Source organism: Loxodonta africana, chromosome X (genome assembly GCF_030014295.1).
Source record: "Loxodonta africana isolate mLoxAfr1 chromosome X, mLoxAfr1.hap2, whole genome shotgun sequence".
In the NCBI taxonomy this organism is placed as follows: Eukaryota; Metazoa; Chordata; class Mammalia; order Proboscidea; family Elephantidae; genus Loxodonta; species Loxodonta africana.
This window is the reverse complement of record NC_087369.1, coordinates 129,412,383-129,433,225: the sequence shown is the minus strand read 5'-3', so window position 1 is coordinate 129,433,225 and position 20,843 is coordinate 129,412,383. Positions and strand designations below refer to the sequence as shown.

The 20,843-nt window shown below is 38.0% G+C and overlaps 1 protein-coding gene across 1 annotated transcript in view; it reads right to left on the bottom strand.

Annotated features, from left to right (window-relative positions):
* COL4A5 (collagen type IV alpha 5 chain) overlaps positions 1–20,843 on the bottom strand; it is a 304,359-nt gene that overhangs the window by 89,466 nt on the left and 194,050 nt on the right. Inside the window, exons 20-29 of the mRNA XM_064278667.1 lie at positions 19,182–19,355; positions 18,743–18,826; positions 14,777–14,869; positions 13,218–13,288; positions 12,748–12,939; positions 11,708–11,876; positions 9,647–9,739; positions 9,452–9,556; positions 8,398–8,495; positions 6,836–6,986 (exon numbers count right to left, since the gene is read on the bottom strand). Coding sequence (XP_064134737.1) covers positions 6,836–6,986; positions 8,398–8,495; positions 9,452–9,556; positions 9,647–9,739; positions 11,708–11,876; positions 12,748–12,939; positions 13,218–13,288; positions 14,777–14,869; positions 18,743–18,826; positions 19,182–19,355 — 1,230 coding nt within the window. The remainder of the gene's footprint in view (positions 1–6,835; positions 6,987–8,397; positions 8,496–9,451; positions 9,557–9,646; positions 9,740–11,707; positions 11,877–12,747; positions 12,940–13,217; positions 13,289–14,776; positions 14,870–18,742; positions 18,827–19,181; positions 19,356–20,843) is intronic.

Genomic DNA, 20,843 nt, shown 5'->3' with positions numbered 1-20,843 from the left:
TTTTAAATATTGACTTCAATGATTCCCTGTTTTGAGTGTTTTTTTTTTCTTTTTAAAATTAATGTTCATTTGTTTTTGTGATTTCCCTATTTGAGTTGATATCAGGATGTTCTGTTCTGTGACCTTGTGTTGTGCTGGTATCTGATATTATTGATTTTCTGACCAATTTCCTTTAGTATCTCTTGTAGCTTTGGTTTGGTTTTTGCAAATTTTCTAAGCTGTGTTTAGCTGTAAATGTTTTAATTTCGCCTTCATATTTTAGAGAGAGTTTTGCTGGATATATGATCCTTGGCTGGCAGTTTTTCTCCTTCAGTGCTCTATATATGTCATCCCATTGCCTTCTTGACTGCATGGTTTCTGCTGAGTAGTCTGAACTTATTCTTATTGATTCTCCTTTGTAGGAGACCTTTCTTTTCTCCCTGGCTGCTTTTAAAATATTCTCTCTATCTTTGGTTTTGGCAAGTTTGATGATAATATGTCTTGGTGATTTTCTTTTTGGATCAGTCTTAAATGGGGTTCGACGAGCATCTTGGATAGCTATCCTTTCGTCTTTCATGATGTCAGGGAAGTTTTCTGCCAAAAGATCTTCGACTATTCTCTCTGTGTTTTCTGATATCCCTCCCTGTTCTGGGACTCCAATCACACGCAAGTTATTCTTCTTGATAGAGTCCCACATGATTCTTAGGGTTTCTTCATTTTTTTTAATTCTTTTATCTGATTTTCTTCCAGCTATATTGGTGTCAATTCCCTGGTCCTCCAGATTTCCCACTCTGCATTCCAACTGCTTGAGCCTGCTCCTCTGACTTGCTATTGCGTCATCTAATTCTGTAATTTCACTGTTAATCTTTTGGATTTCTGAATGCTCTCTCTCTATGGATTCTTGCAACTTATTAATTTTTCCACTGTGTTCTTGAATAACCTTATTGAGTTCTTCAACTGCTTTATGAGTGTGTTCCTTGGCTTTTTCTGTAGATTGCCTTATTTCATTTCTGAGGTCATCCCTGATGTCTTGAAGCATTCTGTAAATTAGTTTTTTATATTCTGTATCTGACAATTCCAGGATTGTATCTTCATTTGGGAAAGATTTTGATTCTTTAATTTGGGGAGTTGTAGAGGCAATCATGGTCTGCTTCTTTATGTGGTTTGATATCAACTGCTGTCTCTGAGCCATCTCTAAGATATTGTAGTGATTTATTCTATATTTGCTCACTGAGTCTTATCTTGTTTTGTTTTCTTTCAAGATACGTAGATGGGCTACTAGATTGCACTGTCTTGATTGTTGTAGCCCTTGAATCACTTATGTCCTATTACCAGCTGGTCTGGGCTGTTACCAGATATATAAGCCTAAGAGTCCATTCACTATTCTTGAGTAGAATCTGATTTTGGGTCATCAAGTGTGTGGTGCAGACTGTCACCTATCCACCTAGAGAAGTAGTGGTGATTGTTGTATGTACCAGATTCTAGTAGCAGCAGGGTTTCACACTCCGGGGGCGGGGGCAGGATGCTGACAGGCTTCCCCCAAGTGCCAGTGAGGTAGGTGTTTCTCTATTCCTAAAGCACTTTGGTGGGTGGGCTCTGCAGCTGTACCTTAGGCCCCCAATGCAAGTACCTCTACAGATTGGTAGTTGTCACCCTCCTTAGACCCCTAAGGCCAGAGGCTAGGTGGTCTGGCGGGAGCTTCAGTCCTCAGTTCCCTGTTGTGGGTCAGTGAGGGCTCTGTTGAATACAACTTGTCTTTCCAGTAATCTGCTAAAACAGTTATAGTCAGATCCCTATCAGAAATGCCTTTGCATTATAATAGCCACCTTGTTCCCTGCAGGGATGAAAGCCCAAGACTGTGGATCACATACACTTGGCTGGAGCTGGTTCTGTGTTTTTAGTCCAATTAGGGAAGGATTTTTGGTCCCTGGGTTTTTTGTAGCTGTTTCTCTCATTCTCTCAGGCCAGGAGAATGGGTTAGGAAAAGACCAAAAAAAAAAAAAAAACCGCAGAGCAGTTCACTCTCTGGCTCAGGAAATTCCAATGTTAATGAAGCCGCCTGGGAAGGGGAGGGGAGGGTTCAGATAAACAGGAGAGAGTAGCACCCCAGAATATAGCCAAAGTTACTTATCTTGCTTGGGATGACTGTTTTATCTGAGATTCCCGAGGGCCGCGTCCACTGTGTGCGCTGGCTGGGTAGAAATTGCCCCGGAGTGTCAGCCCGCGTCCTGTGCTTGTGCTGTCTCAGAAGCTGTGGTTAGTTCCTCCGCTCCCAGTCCAAAGCCCCACACCAAGGCTCCCCGGCTGGGACACCGCACTCCCGGCTCCAAAACCAGTCGCTGCCTCCCGGTGACTTCTCCTGTCAGCCACGTCGCTGCACTGCCTGCGTGCACTGGGTGGGCTTCCCCTGAGGTCAGTTATGGGGGGTAGGGCTGCGTCCCGTGTTTGCACCATCACAGGATGCCGTGCTCAGCTCCCCTGCGCCCAGTCCAAAGCCCAGCACCGAGGTTTTCTGACTGGGACCCTGGCTCCAGGCTCCAAAAACCGTCGCTGCTTCCCCGTGGTTGTTCGTTCTCAGTCTCTGTCACTCAGGTCAACTCTTTAGATCTGTGTTTGATGGTCAGTATTCGTAGATTGTCATGTATGTGATTGATTCACTTGTTTTTCCGAGTCTTTGTTGCAAGAGGGATCCGAGGTAGCTTCTACCTAGTCAGCCATCTTGGCCCCGCCCCCCGGATGAACTTTTATTGTGATCTTCTTGCTGAGTTTTCACTGTTTTCTACTGATCTAAAATATTAGTGATATATATTCACAAAAGTTCACATTGAGATAACCACCAGCATAGTGAAATCACCTAGATTGTCTTAAGTACAGAGAAATCTCTGAGATATTCAAGAGTAGAGTCTATGCCTTTGTGTTTCTAGTGATTCAAGTGGTATCTGGCACAGGGTAGGAACATAATAAACGTTTGAGGGATGGAAGGAATTGCATTTTGGAAAATCCCAAATTCTTATTATTGTTGCACCTTAAGAATTGTACTGGGGTTTTAGTATTTGAGAATGATTCCTATTAGGACACAGGGATTCCATATTTCCTTCCAAAGATTAGGCAAATGTCTGTTAAGAAGTTCAAGTTTAAAGTGGGCTTCAACCCACTTCTTCCCAATCTCTGTCTTAAGGACATGTATAAACAAAATACACCAAGTGGGTAATTCACACAAGGAGGTATTTACAATATTGCTTATCATTGGAATGTCTCTATCTGCCATTTTTGGGGTCACGGGTCTACAGCCAGGGGAGTTAAAGGTGAAAAACATTATCTGTAAGTTTGAGCATGAGATTTTACAGCTGGTCAGAATTGTTTAATCAAAGATACAAAGGTATTTTTAGATGGGCTTATCTAGTAGAGTTTGTATTAGGCTAGTTTGGGGCTTTTCCTGGCAAAAGTTGAGCAGGGCTGTCTTGTTGCTTTAAAGGGAAATAAGAGCCAATACAACATGTTTCATGAGCATGGACCTATTTAGATTACACTTGGGGACTCAAAATCACTAACCAGGGGAGTCCAGTTCCTTGCAAACCAAAAAGGAAAAATAAATTGCCAAACAAACTATGCTAATCTGACTCCTGTAATTAGGGCAATCAAAATCAAGGAGTTAGATGAAACCAATAGAGAAATGAGCAAAGGACATGAGCAGTTCACAGGAAAAAAATACATATGACCCTTAAACATATGAAAAGGTGGTCAATATCAGACATAATAAGGGAAATACAAATTTAAACCACTCTGAGAGGAAAAGCAAAGGACCTAGATACTCAGAGATATTTTTTAAATGAACTAAGTTGGAGGACTTACACTACTTCACTTTAAGTATTATTTTAAAGCTACTGTAATCTAAACAGTGTGGTACTGGATAAAGGATAAAAAATTAAATCAGTAAAACAGAATTGAGAGCACAGAAACAGACCCACACATATATAGTCATTCGATATTTGAAACAGGTGGCAAAGTAATCCAATGGGGAGAGGGCTATTTTAAACAAATGATGCTGAACAAAAATTATTTGAGATGGATAATACCCTTTAATATAAAACTATAAAGCTTATAAAACAAAACACAGAATATCTTTATAATTTGGAGGGAGGCAAAGGTTTTTTCTTAGATAGGGCAGAGAAAACAACCACATAAGAAGAAAAAATAAAGGAAACTTCATTAATATTATAACTTTTGTTCATCAAAATATGCTAATAAGAAAATGAATAGGCAGGCCAGACAGGAATAAAATACTGACAAATGACTAGTACACAGGATATATAAAGAACTTTTCCAACTTAACAACAGTAAGAGAAACAACCTATCTTTTTTAAATGGGCAAAATAATGAAAAGTAACATCTACAAGCACATGAAAAAGAGCTCATCATTAGTCATCACGAAAACACAAAATAAAACCACAATATGATACCAACACAGACATAAAAAAAAATTCCAAAATTAAAAAGACTGACACAACACGAAATGTTGGAGAGAATGTAAAGCTACTGAAAATCTCATATCATATTGGTGTGAGTTTAAAGTGGTACAATAATTCTGAAGAAAGCCCTAGTCATTTCTTATACAACTAAGCATACATATACCACATGATCCAACAATTCTGCTCTTAGATATTTATCCAAGAGAAATGAAAGCACATGTCCATGAAAAGACTTGTAAAAGACTGTTCTTAACATATTGTATGATCCTACTTATATAGATTTCTAGGAATAGGCAAAATTAATTTATGATGGAAAAAAAAACTAATGCTATAATTGCCACTGTGGATATGGGGGTAGGGACTGACTGGAAAGGGGATAAACGGAATTTCTGTGATATCTTGATAGGTGTTTTGGTTACACAAGTCTATGCATTTGTTAAAGTCCAGCAAATGTACTCTTAAGATTTGTGTGTCTTATTTCACATCAATTTTATATCAAAAGAAAAAAATTAACTACAAAATTGTAGTTACAATATGCACGCTAAAATATTTAGGAGGAAGTGCGTTGCTGTTGCAATTTACTTTGAAATACATCAAAAGATAGATCAATGACTGGAAAGAAGGATGGACAGATGGATGGGGTAGACAATAACAAAGCAGGTATAGTAGAACGTTGATAGCAGAATATAGGTGATGGGTACATAGTAGTCATTGTAAATTTTTCTGTTTTGCTTATTATTTGAAAAATTTTTAAATAAATATTGACAGAGAGACAAAATATTAATTGTAGAACCCAGATAGAGGGTATTCACTGTATGATTCTTTTAATTTTTATTTGTTTGACTATTTTCATAATAAAATGTTTTAAAACTATACTGAGATTCTTACTCACTGTATTTTTATGCAATAACACACACCTATGTTTGCTTGCCAACTGTGCCCCCTCCCCAGGCAGCTTCATAAGCACTGCTATGCTAATCTTCCTTACATGTTGCTGTAAAAAAATCAGCATAGCATGCTTATGAAAATACCTTGTGAGGGGAGGGTGTGGCTGGCAAACAAATGTAGATGGCGCAAGTTATCTGCATAAAAATATAGCACTTCTATCAGATCTGCAAAAATCTAAGGGCTTGCCAATGTACTAATTTAGCAAGGCTGTGGGCAAACAGCACACTCATATTTTACTGGTGGAGTTGTAGCACGGTGCAGATAGAGAGGAATCTGACAATATCTAAGGATACATGTACCCTTTAATTCAAAAAAATCAATTTTATTACTATTCGCTTATACTCACAAGCATATGAAATATATATAAAAGATAATTAATTGTGGCATTATTTGTAATAAGAAAAGATTGGTAAAGTTCCAATATAGCAAATACCAACTGGTGGAATAAATTATGCTATATATCTATGCAACTGAATACTAAAAAAAATTGCAACTGAATACTAGTCATTTTAAAAACTGAAGAAGCTTTCTATCAGGGCTTTGAACCGGTTCAGTAATGGCCAAGGAAACAAAACTGGAACAGACCTGAATTTTTAAAATTTGGGTGAATTGTAATGATGACTAGAATGGGAAAAATTACGGGTTGAAGCCCTGCTAGAAACCTAATGCAAGTGGCATAGCAACCAAATCTCTTGCCCGCTGGATTTTGAACAGAGTTGGAAACAGCAGTGTCCCGCTCAAAGATGGAGGCCAACCGTGCCACTATAAATGTCTGTCACTCTCCACAGTCTTGCCAGTAATCCAATTTCATGCATGAGGCTCCTGAAAGGGCTCACTACGCCTCTTCCGAGTCTCCCATCCCAGGAATTCAACCACAATTCTTCCCATTCCAGTATAGTTCCAGATTGCCCAAACTGTAAAAATTTGGGTCTGTTCCTGGTTTTGCTTTGTCAGCCATGACTGAATCAGTTCGAATTGGTCTGAAGCCCTGCTTTCTATGTGCGGATATGGAGTGATGTCCAGGATATCATATTAAGTGAAATAAGTGCAAAAACTCAAAAGATAGCATTCTATCTTTTGAGAAAGGGGGAAATATATATATATATTCTTATTGGCTTGTGTTTGTATAAAGGAACACTAGAAAGATAAATAAGAAACTAAAAAATGGCTACGTATAGGGATGGGGAGGAACAGAGCTGATGGAGTATAGGGGTGGGAGAAAGACTCAGTGATTACTATATTAATTATATTATATTACATTATATTATCCAATGAAATAAAAGACAAAAAAATCAATGCAGCATGAAAACAAAAGTACAGCAGTGACAGAGTGATGGCATAGGTTTCCAGTTTATTGTGCTTATCTACAAATTTTCCCTACAGTTTCAGATTTCTAGAAAAGTTTAAAGCAAATTAAAAAATAACAACAGTTTTCATACCTTTAGGTCCAGGTATGCCATTGAAGCCAGTGGGTCCTGGAGGACCTGGAGGTCCTGGGAAACCACGATCACCTTTTGGACCAAGTGTTCCTTTCAAACCTGGGAGTCCTGGAGGCCCAGGTGGCCCAGGTAGCCCAAATCCTGGTTCTCCCTTGAACATACACATGACAAAACACAACGAAAACTGCCATGACTTTTCCTGGTGTTTATTGGTGACTGTAGAGAATTTAAAGCAGAAAATACAAGGCAATACTTTCTTTTTTTTTGTTCCGTGTGGGAGGGTAGGATAAAATAATAAAAAGTAATTGGTATGTTGGAAAGAACATTTTGAAGGATGAGAAACGTGGTTTAGTAAAAACAAATTTTAAATGAGTTGGACTAGTTTCAAGACAAGAAAGTGATAACTGAAAGTGAGATTAAAGAACAGTCTAACCAAGTGAAGAAATGTGATTACAGCCTGAGTACTGGCGCAGTGGTTAAGCATTCAGCTGCTAACCGAAAGGTCAGTGGTTCAAACGCACCAGCTGCTCCACGGGAGGAAGATGTGGCAGTCTGCTTCTGTAAAGATTTACACTCTTGGAAATCCTATGGGGAAGTTCTATAATCTGTCCTAGAGGGTTGCTTTGAGTCGGAATCAACTCGATGGCAAAGGGTTTGGCTTTGGTTTTAGATGACACCACATAATTATTTTTGACTCAGTGTGATAATGGCATTACAGTTTCTGTGAGTAATGACAATTTTGCAATTTGGGTTAAAATATTTCAGCAAAGAAAACAAGGAATAGATGAGGCAAATGTGGTAAAATTTTGAATCTGGGTGATAGATATATATGAAAGTTTGCTGTATTATTTCTTTTACTGTTGTGTTTATTTGAAAATGTTTGAAATAAAAAAATGGAGGGGTGGTTTTCTCATGAGAGCTGGAGTTGTGGTCAACTGTTTTTCCCATGGAAAACAAGTAGTAATTATGGAAAACAGGAAGTTTAAATTAATTAAGCACAGAGAAAATACATGGACAGTCAGGATAATTACATACCCCCAGGAGTTTGCTGAAGGTTGAGTGATGAAAGTTTTAGATTTTCTAATATATAATAAAATAAATGGAAAGTACTTCAAGCATGGTGTTATTATTATTATTACTACCAAGTCAATAGCAGTGATTCACATTATGTATCTATGGTGGAATTAGGACAGAGGGAAACAGTATTAGAAGATGTTGCTGACATCATATCCGATACCATTTCAACTAATAATCACACAGGCATCTGTAGAGATTAGCTGGGATGGTGATTCTACAGAGAAGCACAGGCACAGTTGATGATTGTATTCTCTCATCTAATCAGACAACTAGTTACTCTAAATAGACTGAGAAAAAAAAAGTTTTTTTTTTTTTTGCTCCAAATATATAAAGACATTTTTGGGTTAAATATATATTTTTAAATATAATCAGTTAAGTTTTATGTATACAGTGAGGACTTGGGATGACATCGAAGTCAAAATAAATTAAGGTTAAGGAAAGTAGGGAAGATAGGAAAAGAAGGATTAAATTAAAATGTCCCAGACCTTTGGTCCCGGAAAGCCTGGCTTCCCAGGAGAGCCGTCTAGACCAATTCTTCCGGGTGTCCCAGGTGCTCCTGGAGGTCCTGGAATTCCAGGAAAACCTGTAAAATAAGTCATTTTTTTCTTTAATCCCCCAAGAGAAGACACTTCAGAAAGATATCCAAAATCCCAAACACACATTCTCAACTTATTCAATCATGGTTAGTGACTACAGAAGATGTAAAAGCACAGTGACATTCTAGATGAGTATTCGCGATCATGTCTTACAGATACCTAATATTCCCTCTTAATCACATTATGATCTTATCGTTTTCATACAGGTCTCATGTGTGGAAGTTATACCCTTCATAAAGGAAATGGGGCCTATTATATAATAAGATGGGACTAAAGATAAGGAATGGATTCCACACAAAAACACAGAAACTCTTCTTTTGTCTCCATCTGGATATAGAATAATAAAGGGACCACCACATAATTCTGGAAATTAGCTAAAAATGACTGCAGATATTACACACACATATACATATAAAATTAAATCTGACACTTTCTAAGTCATTTATTGGAGATGAGTACGGAGATGTTTGAGAACTGTCCTTAGACTAATGTAAGGAATAAAGCTAAAGTGAAACAACAGTCCTAAAAATTTCAGTAACTCAAGAGAATATGATCTAGGATAATGCATTGATTGAATATAAGTGTACAATAAGTCCGTTTTTGTTGAACACAATCCATTCATTCAACAAATATTTATTGATTACTCACTATGTGCCAGAAACTGTTCTAAGGCCTGAGAATATAACAATGAACACAGCAGATAATAATCTCTACCTTTTTTTGAGCTTACATATAGTTTTTACATATCTATGATTTAGATATTTTCTTGTCTGGAGTGTTTTAGATAAATATAATGAGCTTATAGTGTAATATGCTGTGACTTTTCATTTACATTTTTTATAGCACATAGAAAAAGGTACGACTAATATATTAAGTGAACTATATCAAAGAATATCATACTATATCAGGTAACCTACCTTGTCCACTACTGAGTCTTACATACCTTTGGGGCCAGGTGGTCCAGGAAGACCAATTCCAGGGATACCTGGTTCTCCTTTGCTACCAGGTATTCCTGGCAAGCCTGGCTGGCCTGGGAGTCCAGGGTCACCTACGAAGAAACATTTGTTTTGAAAGGGGAACTATCAAAGAAAGAAGCCAACGAATGCTGAATATGTGATGAAATGAATTCCTTTCATACCTGGAAGACCTACTTCACCATCTCTACCTGGGGTACCAGGCAGGCCACGAGTCCCTGGTTGAGTTATGGTCTGACCTGGATCACCTTTAGGACCTGAGAACAAGGGGAAACTAGTGGTGAATGAGAACTGTTCACGTGACTAAAGATATCCTTTAATTAATAGCAAAAAAAAAAAAAAAAAAGGAAAGAAAGAAAATCCTTGACAATCTTCTAAAACTTCAAACAAACTAACAAAAATCCACAGGAAAAACAACCTCACATTATATATTCAAGGAAAATATTAAAGAGCAGGATGAAATTTTGAACAGAAAAAGCAGATGACAGCTTTGAGAGCTTCTATCATTGAAAATGGCATCTATAAAAATATTTCGAAAATGTAGGTCTAAAGAGCCTGAAAAAAACATTAAACTGTAGTAAACAAGCAAAATACTTTTTTTTGGTATGGTATGGTATTTTAAGACTTTATGAGTGAAAAGTCAAAGTATACCTACTTCTCATAAATGGAAATATGAACTGGAAAAGGGCCCAGAATAGAGAAGGATTTCTTAAACATGACACAAAAAGCACTAGCTATGAGGGGAAAAAAAAACTGATAAATTTAATTACGTTTAAATTCATTTTTGTTCATTAAAGACACCCACTCAGTGGGTGAAGATTTTTGCAAAATAAATAGTTAACCAAGTACTCACGCACAGAATATAAAAGAATGCTAAATCAATAAAAAAAAGAAACAAGGCAATAAAAAATGCAAAAATGTTTCACAAAAGAGGAAATTCAAATGGCCAACAAACATATGAAAAGATGTAAAACTTTGATGAAATCGGAGAAATGCAAAACAAAACTGCCATGAGATATATCATAGTCAACAGATTGGCAAAAATGTACAAGTCTGACAATACAAGACGTTGGTGAGGACTTGGAGCAACAGAAGTCTCCTACACTGCTAGACAGAGTATAAATTGGTATAATCGCTCTGGATACAGCTTGAAATTCTCTAGTAAAGCTGAAGATGCACTTAACCTATGCCTCCAAATGCCAATCTCAAATATATACCCTAGCCTAGGGGTTGACAAACTTTTTCCGTAAAAGGACCAGATAGTAAATACTTTAGTTTTTGTAGACCATATGATCTCTGTCACAACTACTCAACGCTGCTGTTGTAGCGGGAAAGCAACCATAGACAATGGTGAATGGGCGTGACTGTGTTATAACAAAAATTTATAAAAACAGGTGATAGGCTAGATTTGGCCTGTGGATTGTAGTTTGTCAACCCCTGCCCTAGAGAAGTTTGTACATATGTGTACCAGGATATACATATACATACATATATATACACACACACACATTAATGTCCATAGAAGTATTATTCATAATAGGCCTGAACTCTAAATAATCCTATTGTCCATCAACAATACAACGGATAAATCAATTGCAATACACACACACACACCCCTACAACGATATAATGTAGAAGCAATAAAAATAAATGTACTGTAGCTACACACAATATGGCTGACTCCTACAAAGTTAACAAAAAGAGTATCTGCCCAATGATTCCATAAACATGAAGTTCAAAAGCAGGCAAAATTACTTTGTTTAAGAATACATACATTGGTGATAAACTAAGGGGGAAATGGAAAGGAGAAAAAGTCAGGACAATGCTTAACTCTGGAGGAGAGAGAAGGGGGTTGAGATCAGGAAAGGAAAGGGGAAGGCAGGTTAGGGGTTCCTAGGATGCTGTCAGTGTTCCAGTTCTTGACCTACATACATGGTAGTTACATGCATGTTTCCATTATAAGTATTTGTTAAACTTTGCATTATTTATCGTGCACTTAAAAAGAACAACGGCAACAAAGACTGCCAAAAAAACTCAAAGAAAAATTCCCTTTAAAAAAGCACATTGTGTCCCCTTGCTCAGAAGCTCTGAAGGGCACAACCATAAATGGCCAAGGAAACACATCTTTCAGCAAAGGAAAGCAAGAGTGGCCAAAAGATAATACATTTCAGATTTTAAGCACCAGACTAATAACAAAACAAAACAAACAACCACAGTAAACTCACCCGGTATTCCTGGCTGGCCTGGGTTTCCTTCCACACCTTGTGTGCCTTTTTCACCTACTGGGCCTGGAGGGCCAAAACCAGGAGGGCCCATGGGCCCTCTATCCCCTGGAAGACCTGGCAAACCTGGGCTCCCAGGGGGACCTCTTTCACCCTTGAAAGCAATTCCACCCTGGAAAGTGAAAAGTTTAGTACAGAAACAAGTAGATATAACAGCTATGTACAGGTTGGAATTAATGACTACAACTAGGTTAAAAATTCAGCCATAAATATTCTTCCTAAAAGCTATAAAGTGTGGGATATTACTGGATGATATTGTGATCACTCCACTCAGTCATTTATTCATTCATCAAATATTTCTGAACTCCTACTATATGCCGGGTACTGGTGATACAGCAGAGAATAAAAATGGACATAAATCTCATCCTCGTGGACCTTACATTCTATTATAAGTCAAGAAAGTTACAGTCAGTCTAGCTAACAAATTATAAAATATAACTTACAACCTAAATATTCCAGGATGTGTATTGTACACGAAATAAGATATTGCTCATTTATGTTCAATGTTTATGCTCTGTGCCTCATTTAGCATGGTCATCTACTCATACTAATCTCTAAGTTCAACTCATTGCTGTTGAGTCAATTCCAGCTCAAGCTTACTATATATGAAAACCAAGTTAGATTTCTAGTTGTCAGGTCTAAATAAACCCAGACAAGGAAATACAGAGTAAGAGAGAGGGAACATCACACTGACCCATAAGAGATCATTACAAAATAAGCATCTTAACCTCCTACCTACTTATTGACAGCCAATATGACTAAATATGCAATGGGTTAAGAAGGAGAAGGTTATAAAAGAACTGAGAAGGAGTGGTAAAGAAACCTTACATAGTCAATAACAATGTGCCATTACTATATATAACCACCTTCTTTTAAGCATTGATTGTTCATCTCAGCAGCAGGCCCATCCTTTGCACTAATTTAGGAAACATTCCTAAGTGACAATTTTATATCACAAAACCAAGAATATCAAACCAACTCACAGGTTGTCCTTTGGGACCAGGAAGCCCTGGCAATCCATCCTGTCCAGGGGTGCCAGGCAAACCAGGAAGCCCTGGAGTTCCAGGGAAACCTAACTCTCCTTTGTCACCCTTCATTCCTGGAAAAGTGAGGATGTCACCAGGTTCACCTTTAGATCCAGGGATGCCTGGAGCACCTCCAGCACCTGGTATGCCCTGAGGAAAAACAGTAAGAATGAGGGGGAAAAGGAGAAAGAGACAAAAGAAAGTCAGATTCTTTTTTCTAACACTGTCCCCTTCCCAGTTTACCTCATCCACCCATCCTATATCTTTTAGTGTACACAGCATTGAATCAAATGAAGCATGTATGACAGGGAGAGAGATGAAATCAAACAAATCACGATTTAATAGAAAAATTATATGACAATTTTTGTGTATATATAAGGATATATACATATAATTTCTTTTTGTTATATAATATACTCAAAACTTACTGGTAATCCTTTGGGTCCGGTTGCACCAGCATGCCCTTTTTCTCCCTTCTGTCCAGGGAGACCAAGAGATCCTAACACACACACACACACACACACACACACACACACAATAATGTAAGTTTTGAGCTTGAAACCCTGACAAAGCTCATATAGCTATCAGCAAGTCAGAAAGTCAAGTTTTAAAATAATCCTTCTCCATCCCATTTAACGATTGACATTTTAATTTCCATATTTTATGATGTCAAAATGAGGAAATAATCCCTTCTTTTAGATAAACCTAAAATTTCATGTTACAAGATTCTATCCTTATGTATTTCCAAATCCAAAGCCTTTTTCAAAGCTTGCAGCTACTAAGCACTATGGATAGAGGTGCCCAGGTTCCCATAATCATCCAATAATCAAGGGGAGAAGAATGTGATAAAGATAAAGTCTACATATCTTTCTTTGTTCTGACTTACACATCTTCCTAGGCCTTTACCAACCCTTTCTTTTATTTGTCATGCCCTCAAATTTAGTTTTTGAGAAACATTTGGTGACCAAAAAGTAGAGGAAACATCATCAAAGTAACGGTTCTCAAAATGGGGCCGCTGGACCAGTAGTACCAGCATCGTCCGGGAACCGGTTAGAAATGTGAATGTTTGGGCCCCATCCCAGATCTACCGAATCAGGAAATTTGGGGACGGGGCCTAAGGATCCAAATTTTAACAAGCTCCCAAGGTGATTCTAATGCTTGCTGAAGCTCTAGAACCACCAGACTACAGGTACATGGCTAGGTTATTGATTTTTCGTGACAGGTATAACCAAAAACCAGATGCTGTGGACTTGAACCTCTAACTTTTCTGTTAGCAGCCAAGCAAGTTAACCATTTACACTACCCAGAAACTGCAGTAGCAGCTATCAGACTTGCTGAAAATCTGTTTCCAAGCTTTAAAGGAACTGGTCTCCTTGACAGACACACTAGAGAGAAACGTAAGAGATCTAGTATCTATTCTCAGCTCTGACTTAGATATAAAGTGTTATTCAAAAACAATATAATATTCCAAGAGGAAGTTGAGCAAAATATTTTAGGTCCTCATGGATATCAAATCTGGTTTTGATTAGAAATGGGGAGGGAGGGATTATATATACAGGAATATTTGCAGTTGGCTGCCAAACTCCAATAAACACCTCGTTTCTTAATGACAACACGCAATACAACCCCAATGACTAGAAGCTCTGCCACTGGAAACTATACTCAGGGGCCAGGCATTATGAATTTTTCCTCCAGCTTGCTGGAAGAAAAAAATTCTGACTCTGTATAAGTTATTTTCCTCTCCCTATGAAAAATAAAAAGATATTTTTCCTGGAATAATACTGTCAAAATGCTTTAACAGAAAAATGTCAGTAGCTTTAGGTATTAGAAACAAGAGCATAATTTATTTTGTAGCAGATAGAGGCATTTCCTATTTAATTAGTTATGGATATGTGTGGCTAGCTATAAAATGAGAACTGGCAACATTCTAAAACTATAAGCTCACCAAAATCTAGCCAAGAAGTATTTTAAAATGTTCCTGTTTTACCTTGAGGACCTGGGAGACCTGGCAAACCAGGTTGACCTGGAGGCCCTGAAATACCAGTTCCAATACAATTGAAGCAGGTGTCTCCTTTGTCACCTGAAGAAAATAAGAATGAAAGCAAATGTTACTGTAAGGGGTATATCTACCTTCTTTAGATAGATTCTAAAGAAGTTAGCACTAAGGGACAACATCCCTATCTAACTGTGGTTAGAGAAGTCTATTTCTAGAAATCAATTCATGTGACAAATATTTACTGAGGGCCTACTGTGTGCCAAGCACTGTTCTAAGTGCATGTGATATACTGATAAACAAAACAGACAAAAATCCATGCCTTCCCCTGAGACTGTCACCCTGAGATACTCTTTAAATCTTAAACCAAAATTATCCTTGAGGCCACCTTTGAGATAAATAGCAGATTGGCTCATAAAACAAAGAATATCACCTGTGAGTAATGAGCTCCTTTAAAAAATCATCTATATGAGACCAAATGGTCAAGAACTACTCTAAAGCAAAGACGAGAAGGTAAGGGGGCAAGGAAACTAGAGTACTAGAAATGGAGCAACCAGAATGGAAATAATGAGAATTGCAGCCCCTTCCCCAAAAATCACTGAATAATTTGTGTAGAAATTGTTAAATGGGAATCTAATTGGCTGTGTAAACTTTCACCTTAAACACAATAAAATATTAAAAAAAGAAAAAGACTTCCAGCCCCCATGCCCCACCAAAAAATCCATGCTTTCACAGAGCTTACAGTCTACCAGTGGGGAGTGATAATGAACAATGAAGGTAACAAATTATTAAACTACATATACATTAAAAGGTGTTGTGCTTATAGGAAAAAAATTAGAGCTAGATAAATGGGATTGGACTCATGGTCATGAGTTGGAGTTAACTTGATGGCAAATGGTTAAATAGGATTAGGTATGCCAGGGTGGATCGAAGGTTGCAATTTTAAATAGTGTGGTCAGGATAGGACTCATTGAGAATATGACATATGATTTAAAAAAAAAACTCTAAAGGAAATGACACAAGCATAATGAGTGTATAGTATCCCAGGCAGAGAGAATAGCCAAGTTTGGAGCATACAGGGAACAGCAAGGAAACCAAATTGCTGAAGTAAAGTGAGGAAGAGGGCTCACAGGTTATAATGAGTGGCAGATAATGAAAGGTTTTATAGGCCATGGTAAAGACTATTTTTTACTCTGAGTAAAATGAGAATCTAGTAGAGGATTTTAAACAGAAAATCAACATGACATGTCTTAAGTTTTAAAAGGATGACTCTGGATGCTGCTATGTTAAGAAGCATCACTAGGAAGACAATGATGGAAAAGGGTGACCAGTTAGGGGGCTACTGCTGTAGTAATCTAGGAGAGAGATTACAGTAGCTAATCCCAGGGTGATAGCAATGAAGGTGATGAGAATTATTTAGATTTGGGACATATTTGAAAGTAGAGCCCCTGGGATTTTCTGACAGATCATATTTGGAATACAAAGGACGAGGGGGATCAAGGATGAATCCAAGGTTTTTTTCCCCAGGTAACTGGAAGGCTAGAGCAGCCTGCCTTCAAGTAAGAAGGGGAATATTATGAGTGGAGTGATTATGAAGGAGGTAGCAGAGATCAGGACTTTAACTTGATCAGGATGTCAAGTTCAAAATGTGTATTCAAATAAAGATATCCAAATACAGATGTTGAGTAGACAGCTGGATATACAAATCCAGAGGCAAAGAATTATGTTTGGACTAGAAGCATAAATTAAGAAGTCATTGGCAAGTAGATGGCATTTAAAGTCATGAGACGAATGAGTTAGAGAAGAGAAGAGGAACAAGGATTGAATCTTGGGGCATTCCAAAATTAAAAGTTGGGTAGATAATTCTAAAATGTGTATGGAAATGCAAAGTACCTAAAAAGCCAAGACTTACTCTAGAGCTACAATAATCACAGTCTGACACTGGCCCAAGGAGAGACAAACAGACCAACTGAACAAAATACAGAGGTCGGAAACTGACTCACAAATAGACAGTCATCTGATTTACGACGAAAGTGCTAATGCAATCCAGTGCAGTAATTACGGCCTTTTGTACTATGGTACTGAGTCAACTGGATATCCATGTGGGAAAAAATGAACTTCCATCCCTGACTCACACTATACACAAAAATTAACTGAAGACGGATCAAAGATCTAAACACAAAAGGTAAAACGATAAAGTTTCTAGAGGAAAACATAGAGGAATATTGTCAGGTCCTTAGAATAAGCAAAGATTTCTAAACCAGGGCATAAACAGCACTAACCATAAAGTTGGGGCATTAATAAGTCGGACTTCATTTACTTAAAACCTTCTGTTCAGCAAAACACACAGTGAAAAAAGTCACATAAAGGGAAAAGATAGATCCAACAACTCAATTAAAAATGGGAAAAAGATCTGAATAGACACTTTACAAAAGGGCACGTCCAAAGCATAAGAAAAGATGGTCAGCATCAATAAGTCATCAGGGAAATGCAAATTAAAATCATTCTGGAAAACGATTTGCTGATATCTATGGAAGCAAAACCTACACCTACTCTATATCACAGCAATTCCATTCCCAGGTATATATGCCACAGAAATGAGTTTTTAAGCCTTAAAAAACATGCAGCTTTATCTGTAACAGCCGCACACCAAATGTCCATAAACATTAGAATTGATATTGCGGTAAATCCATACAATGGAATACCACACAGCGGTGAAAAAATATCTTTATACACAAAAATATGGAAATATCCCCCAGATATAATATTGAGCAAAAGATGCCAGTCACAAAAGAGTCTGTATCGTACGATTCCATTTACACAAAGTTCAAAATTAGACAAACTAACCTACAATAAATAGAGAATAAAATAGTAGGTACCTTTAAGGGGTACTGACTAGAAGGCACAAAGACAATCTTCTAGGATCTTAGAAATGTTCTAAATCTTGATCTGGATGGTAGTTACATAGTTTTAATATACATTTATAAAAGTTTATTAAGGTGTACATTGAGGATTCGTGTGCTTATGTAAATAAAATCTTGTACACGGGCACAGATGTAGGTAGGTGGGTAAATGTGGTGGTGACAATTTGTGAAAATTCTCTTGTTATTGCTTCAATTGGTTAATGAAGGATAAAGTAAGTTCAGCAGCTTAAAGTGAGAATGGGGCCCCCGAACATTCTTTTAACTCAGTACTGAAGTCACTCCTGAGGCTCATCCTTTAGCAAAAGATTAGACAACATCATAAAACAAACAATAATACACATACCTCGACCACGTATGTGAGACTAAATGGGCACACCAGCCTAGGAACAAAGACAAGAAGGCAGGAAGGGAAACGAAAGCTGGACGAATGGAAATGGGGAACCCAAGGTTGAGAAGGGGAGAGTTTTGACACGTCATGGGGTCGGCAACTAATGTCACGAAACAGTATGTGTATTAACTATTTAATGAGAAACTAATTTGCTCTGTAAACCTTCATCTAAAGCACAACTTAAAAAAATAAGAATGGGGGAAGAGGTGTTAGAAGTTTCAAGAGAAGAAGCAGGCTCAAAAGAGGTGGAAATTAGAATTAACCAGGACTATGATTTTGTTCTAAGTGAGTACAATGAAGTGACAGAAAGGCAAAGAAGTCGATGATTGATCATGGAATTTTAGCTGGTTTAAGAGGGATGAAAGGACATCAAAGGGTTGAGGGATAGTTAAAGTTGTTAGTTCTCAGTGGGGTTAAAGTAATTTTGGAGTCAGATTATTAGAAGTGGTGAGCTAGAGAGATAGAAGATGGTGGTCAGAAAATGGGATTCATGCAATCAAGATTATGGAGGTGTTCACTAATGGTACTGTGCTGGTCTTGGGGTATGACCACGGGAGTGAGTGGGTGGGTGAGGTGGGATGGGGGATAATAGGAGGTTTTGCCAATGATCTGAAATAATGAAGGAATGAATATGGTTGGGAATCAAACCTTTCACTCCTTGTTCTCCTTGAAATCCTCTATCACCTGGAGATCCTGGAGGGCCTGGGGGGCCTGCTTCACATATCTCACCACCTGAGATAAGAGAAAGAAAGGATAACAAGTTAATCGTTGTGAAATATCTAGAAGATGAATAGAAAAGAAATCTTGGCAGGCTAGAATAAGAAAGGACTTATATTCAGTTACCGCTCTACAGAAATAACAACTAGCTATGTGCAAAAGGAAGATAGAATATTGATGACAATAAGCATTATTTGAAGAATAAATTTAACCATCAAAGATTCACCAAAAATCCAAAAGTAAAAGCAGCAGTAGGATTTCTTAGATATCAGATACAAAAAGAACGACGCCAACCTTCAGCAAGATTCACTTATAAATGAAAGAAACAAAAACAACTATAGAACTTAGGAGGAGACAAAATATCGCTTACTAGGAGGGATGTGCAGGCCAGGAGGCCCAGGAGGCCCTGGAAGGCCAGGAGCGCCAGGCTGTCCATCAAGTCCAGGAGATCCAGGAATGGACAGTCCAGGTGGGCCCTCATCACCTTTCTGGCCTCTTTCTCCAGGAAAACCAGGGGGGCCAGGAGGACCGACAACTGCAGTCCCTGAGATAAGAAAATGTACCCATTAAAGTGATCAAAATGATTTGAGAGAAATTATTTTGGTTATCAATGAGACACTAAGTAACGATAATATCTTCCTTTAATGTAAAAGGCTGGTTATGTTCTTATTTTTTCTATAAGAATCAACATCTGGCAAAGGGATAAAAATTTTCAAATAATGTAACTACCATTTTAAGTATAAGAAAGAATTTAAGGTAACTTTATTACTTTTGCAAATGTACTAATAACTATCTACTCTTCTTTGACACTAAAAAAAAAAAGACACTAGCCTAGCCTAAAAGCCTGTTGTCGAGTCGATTCTGACTCATAGCGACCCTATAGGACAGAGTAGGACTACCCCGTAGTGTTTCCAAGGAGCACCTGGTGGATTTGAACTACTGACCTTTTGGTTAGCAGCCACAGCACTTAACCACTAGGCCACCAGGGTTTCCTCTTTGACACTATGATCTTTTAATCTCAGAAATACTGGAAAGCCATTGGCAAGAGAAAAAGAAGCCTTCTGAGGCTCCCATACAGACATGGCTCTGTCTCTGGACATTCTTCTGTTCCATTGTTTTTTTTTTTTTTTTCCTGCACCAGTACCACACTTTTTAATTATTATGGCTTTATAATGTTTTCAAAACTGGTAAGGAAAATATGCTCATATTTCTCGTTTTTAAAAACCATCTTTACTTGGGGGTCACCTACATCAACAGGCACAACATAGTTCATAAAGTTCTACATCCTACTTTGATAAGTAGCATCTGGGTTTTGAAAACTTCCAAGTGGCCATCTCAGATACATGTGTTGGTCTTTTATTGTTCCAGAGTAAAGGAGAATGAAGAAAACCAAAGACTAAAGGAAGCAATCAGTCCAAAGGACTAATGGACCACATGAACCACAGCCTACATGATCTTGAGACCAGATGTGCTAGACGGTGCCCAGCTATCACTACTGACTGGGATGACAACAGGGTCCCGGTCAGAACGAGAAAAAAAATTGTAGAACAAACAATCAAATTCACAAAAAAGACCCGACTTATTGGTCTGACAGAGACTGGAGGAACCCCCGAGACTATGGCCCTAAGATAGACACCCTTCTGAACTGTAACTGAAGCCATTACCGGAGATCATCTTTCACTAAAATCATAGACTGAACCAAAAACCAAACCCATCGCCGTCGAGTCGATTACGACTCATAGCGACCCTACTGAACAGAGTAGAATTGCCCCATAGAGCTTCCAAGGAGCGCCTGGCGGATCTGAACTGCCGACCTTTTGGTTAGCAGCTGTAGCACTTAACCACTACGCCACCAGGGTTTCCATAAAATCATAGACAGGCCCATTAAAGAAACAATAATGCCTGAGAGGAATGTGCTCCTTACAACAATCAATTATACGAGATCAAAAGGGCGACATTTGCCCAAAAGCAAAGACAAGAAGAAGGCAGGAAGGGATAGAAAGTCAGGACAAAAGGAAATAGGAAACCTAGG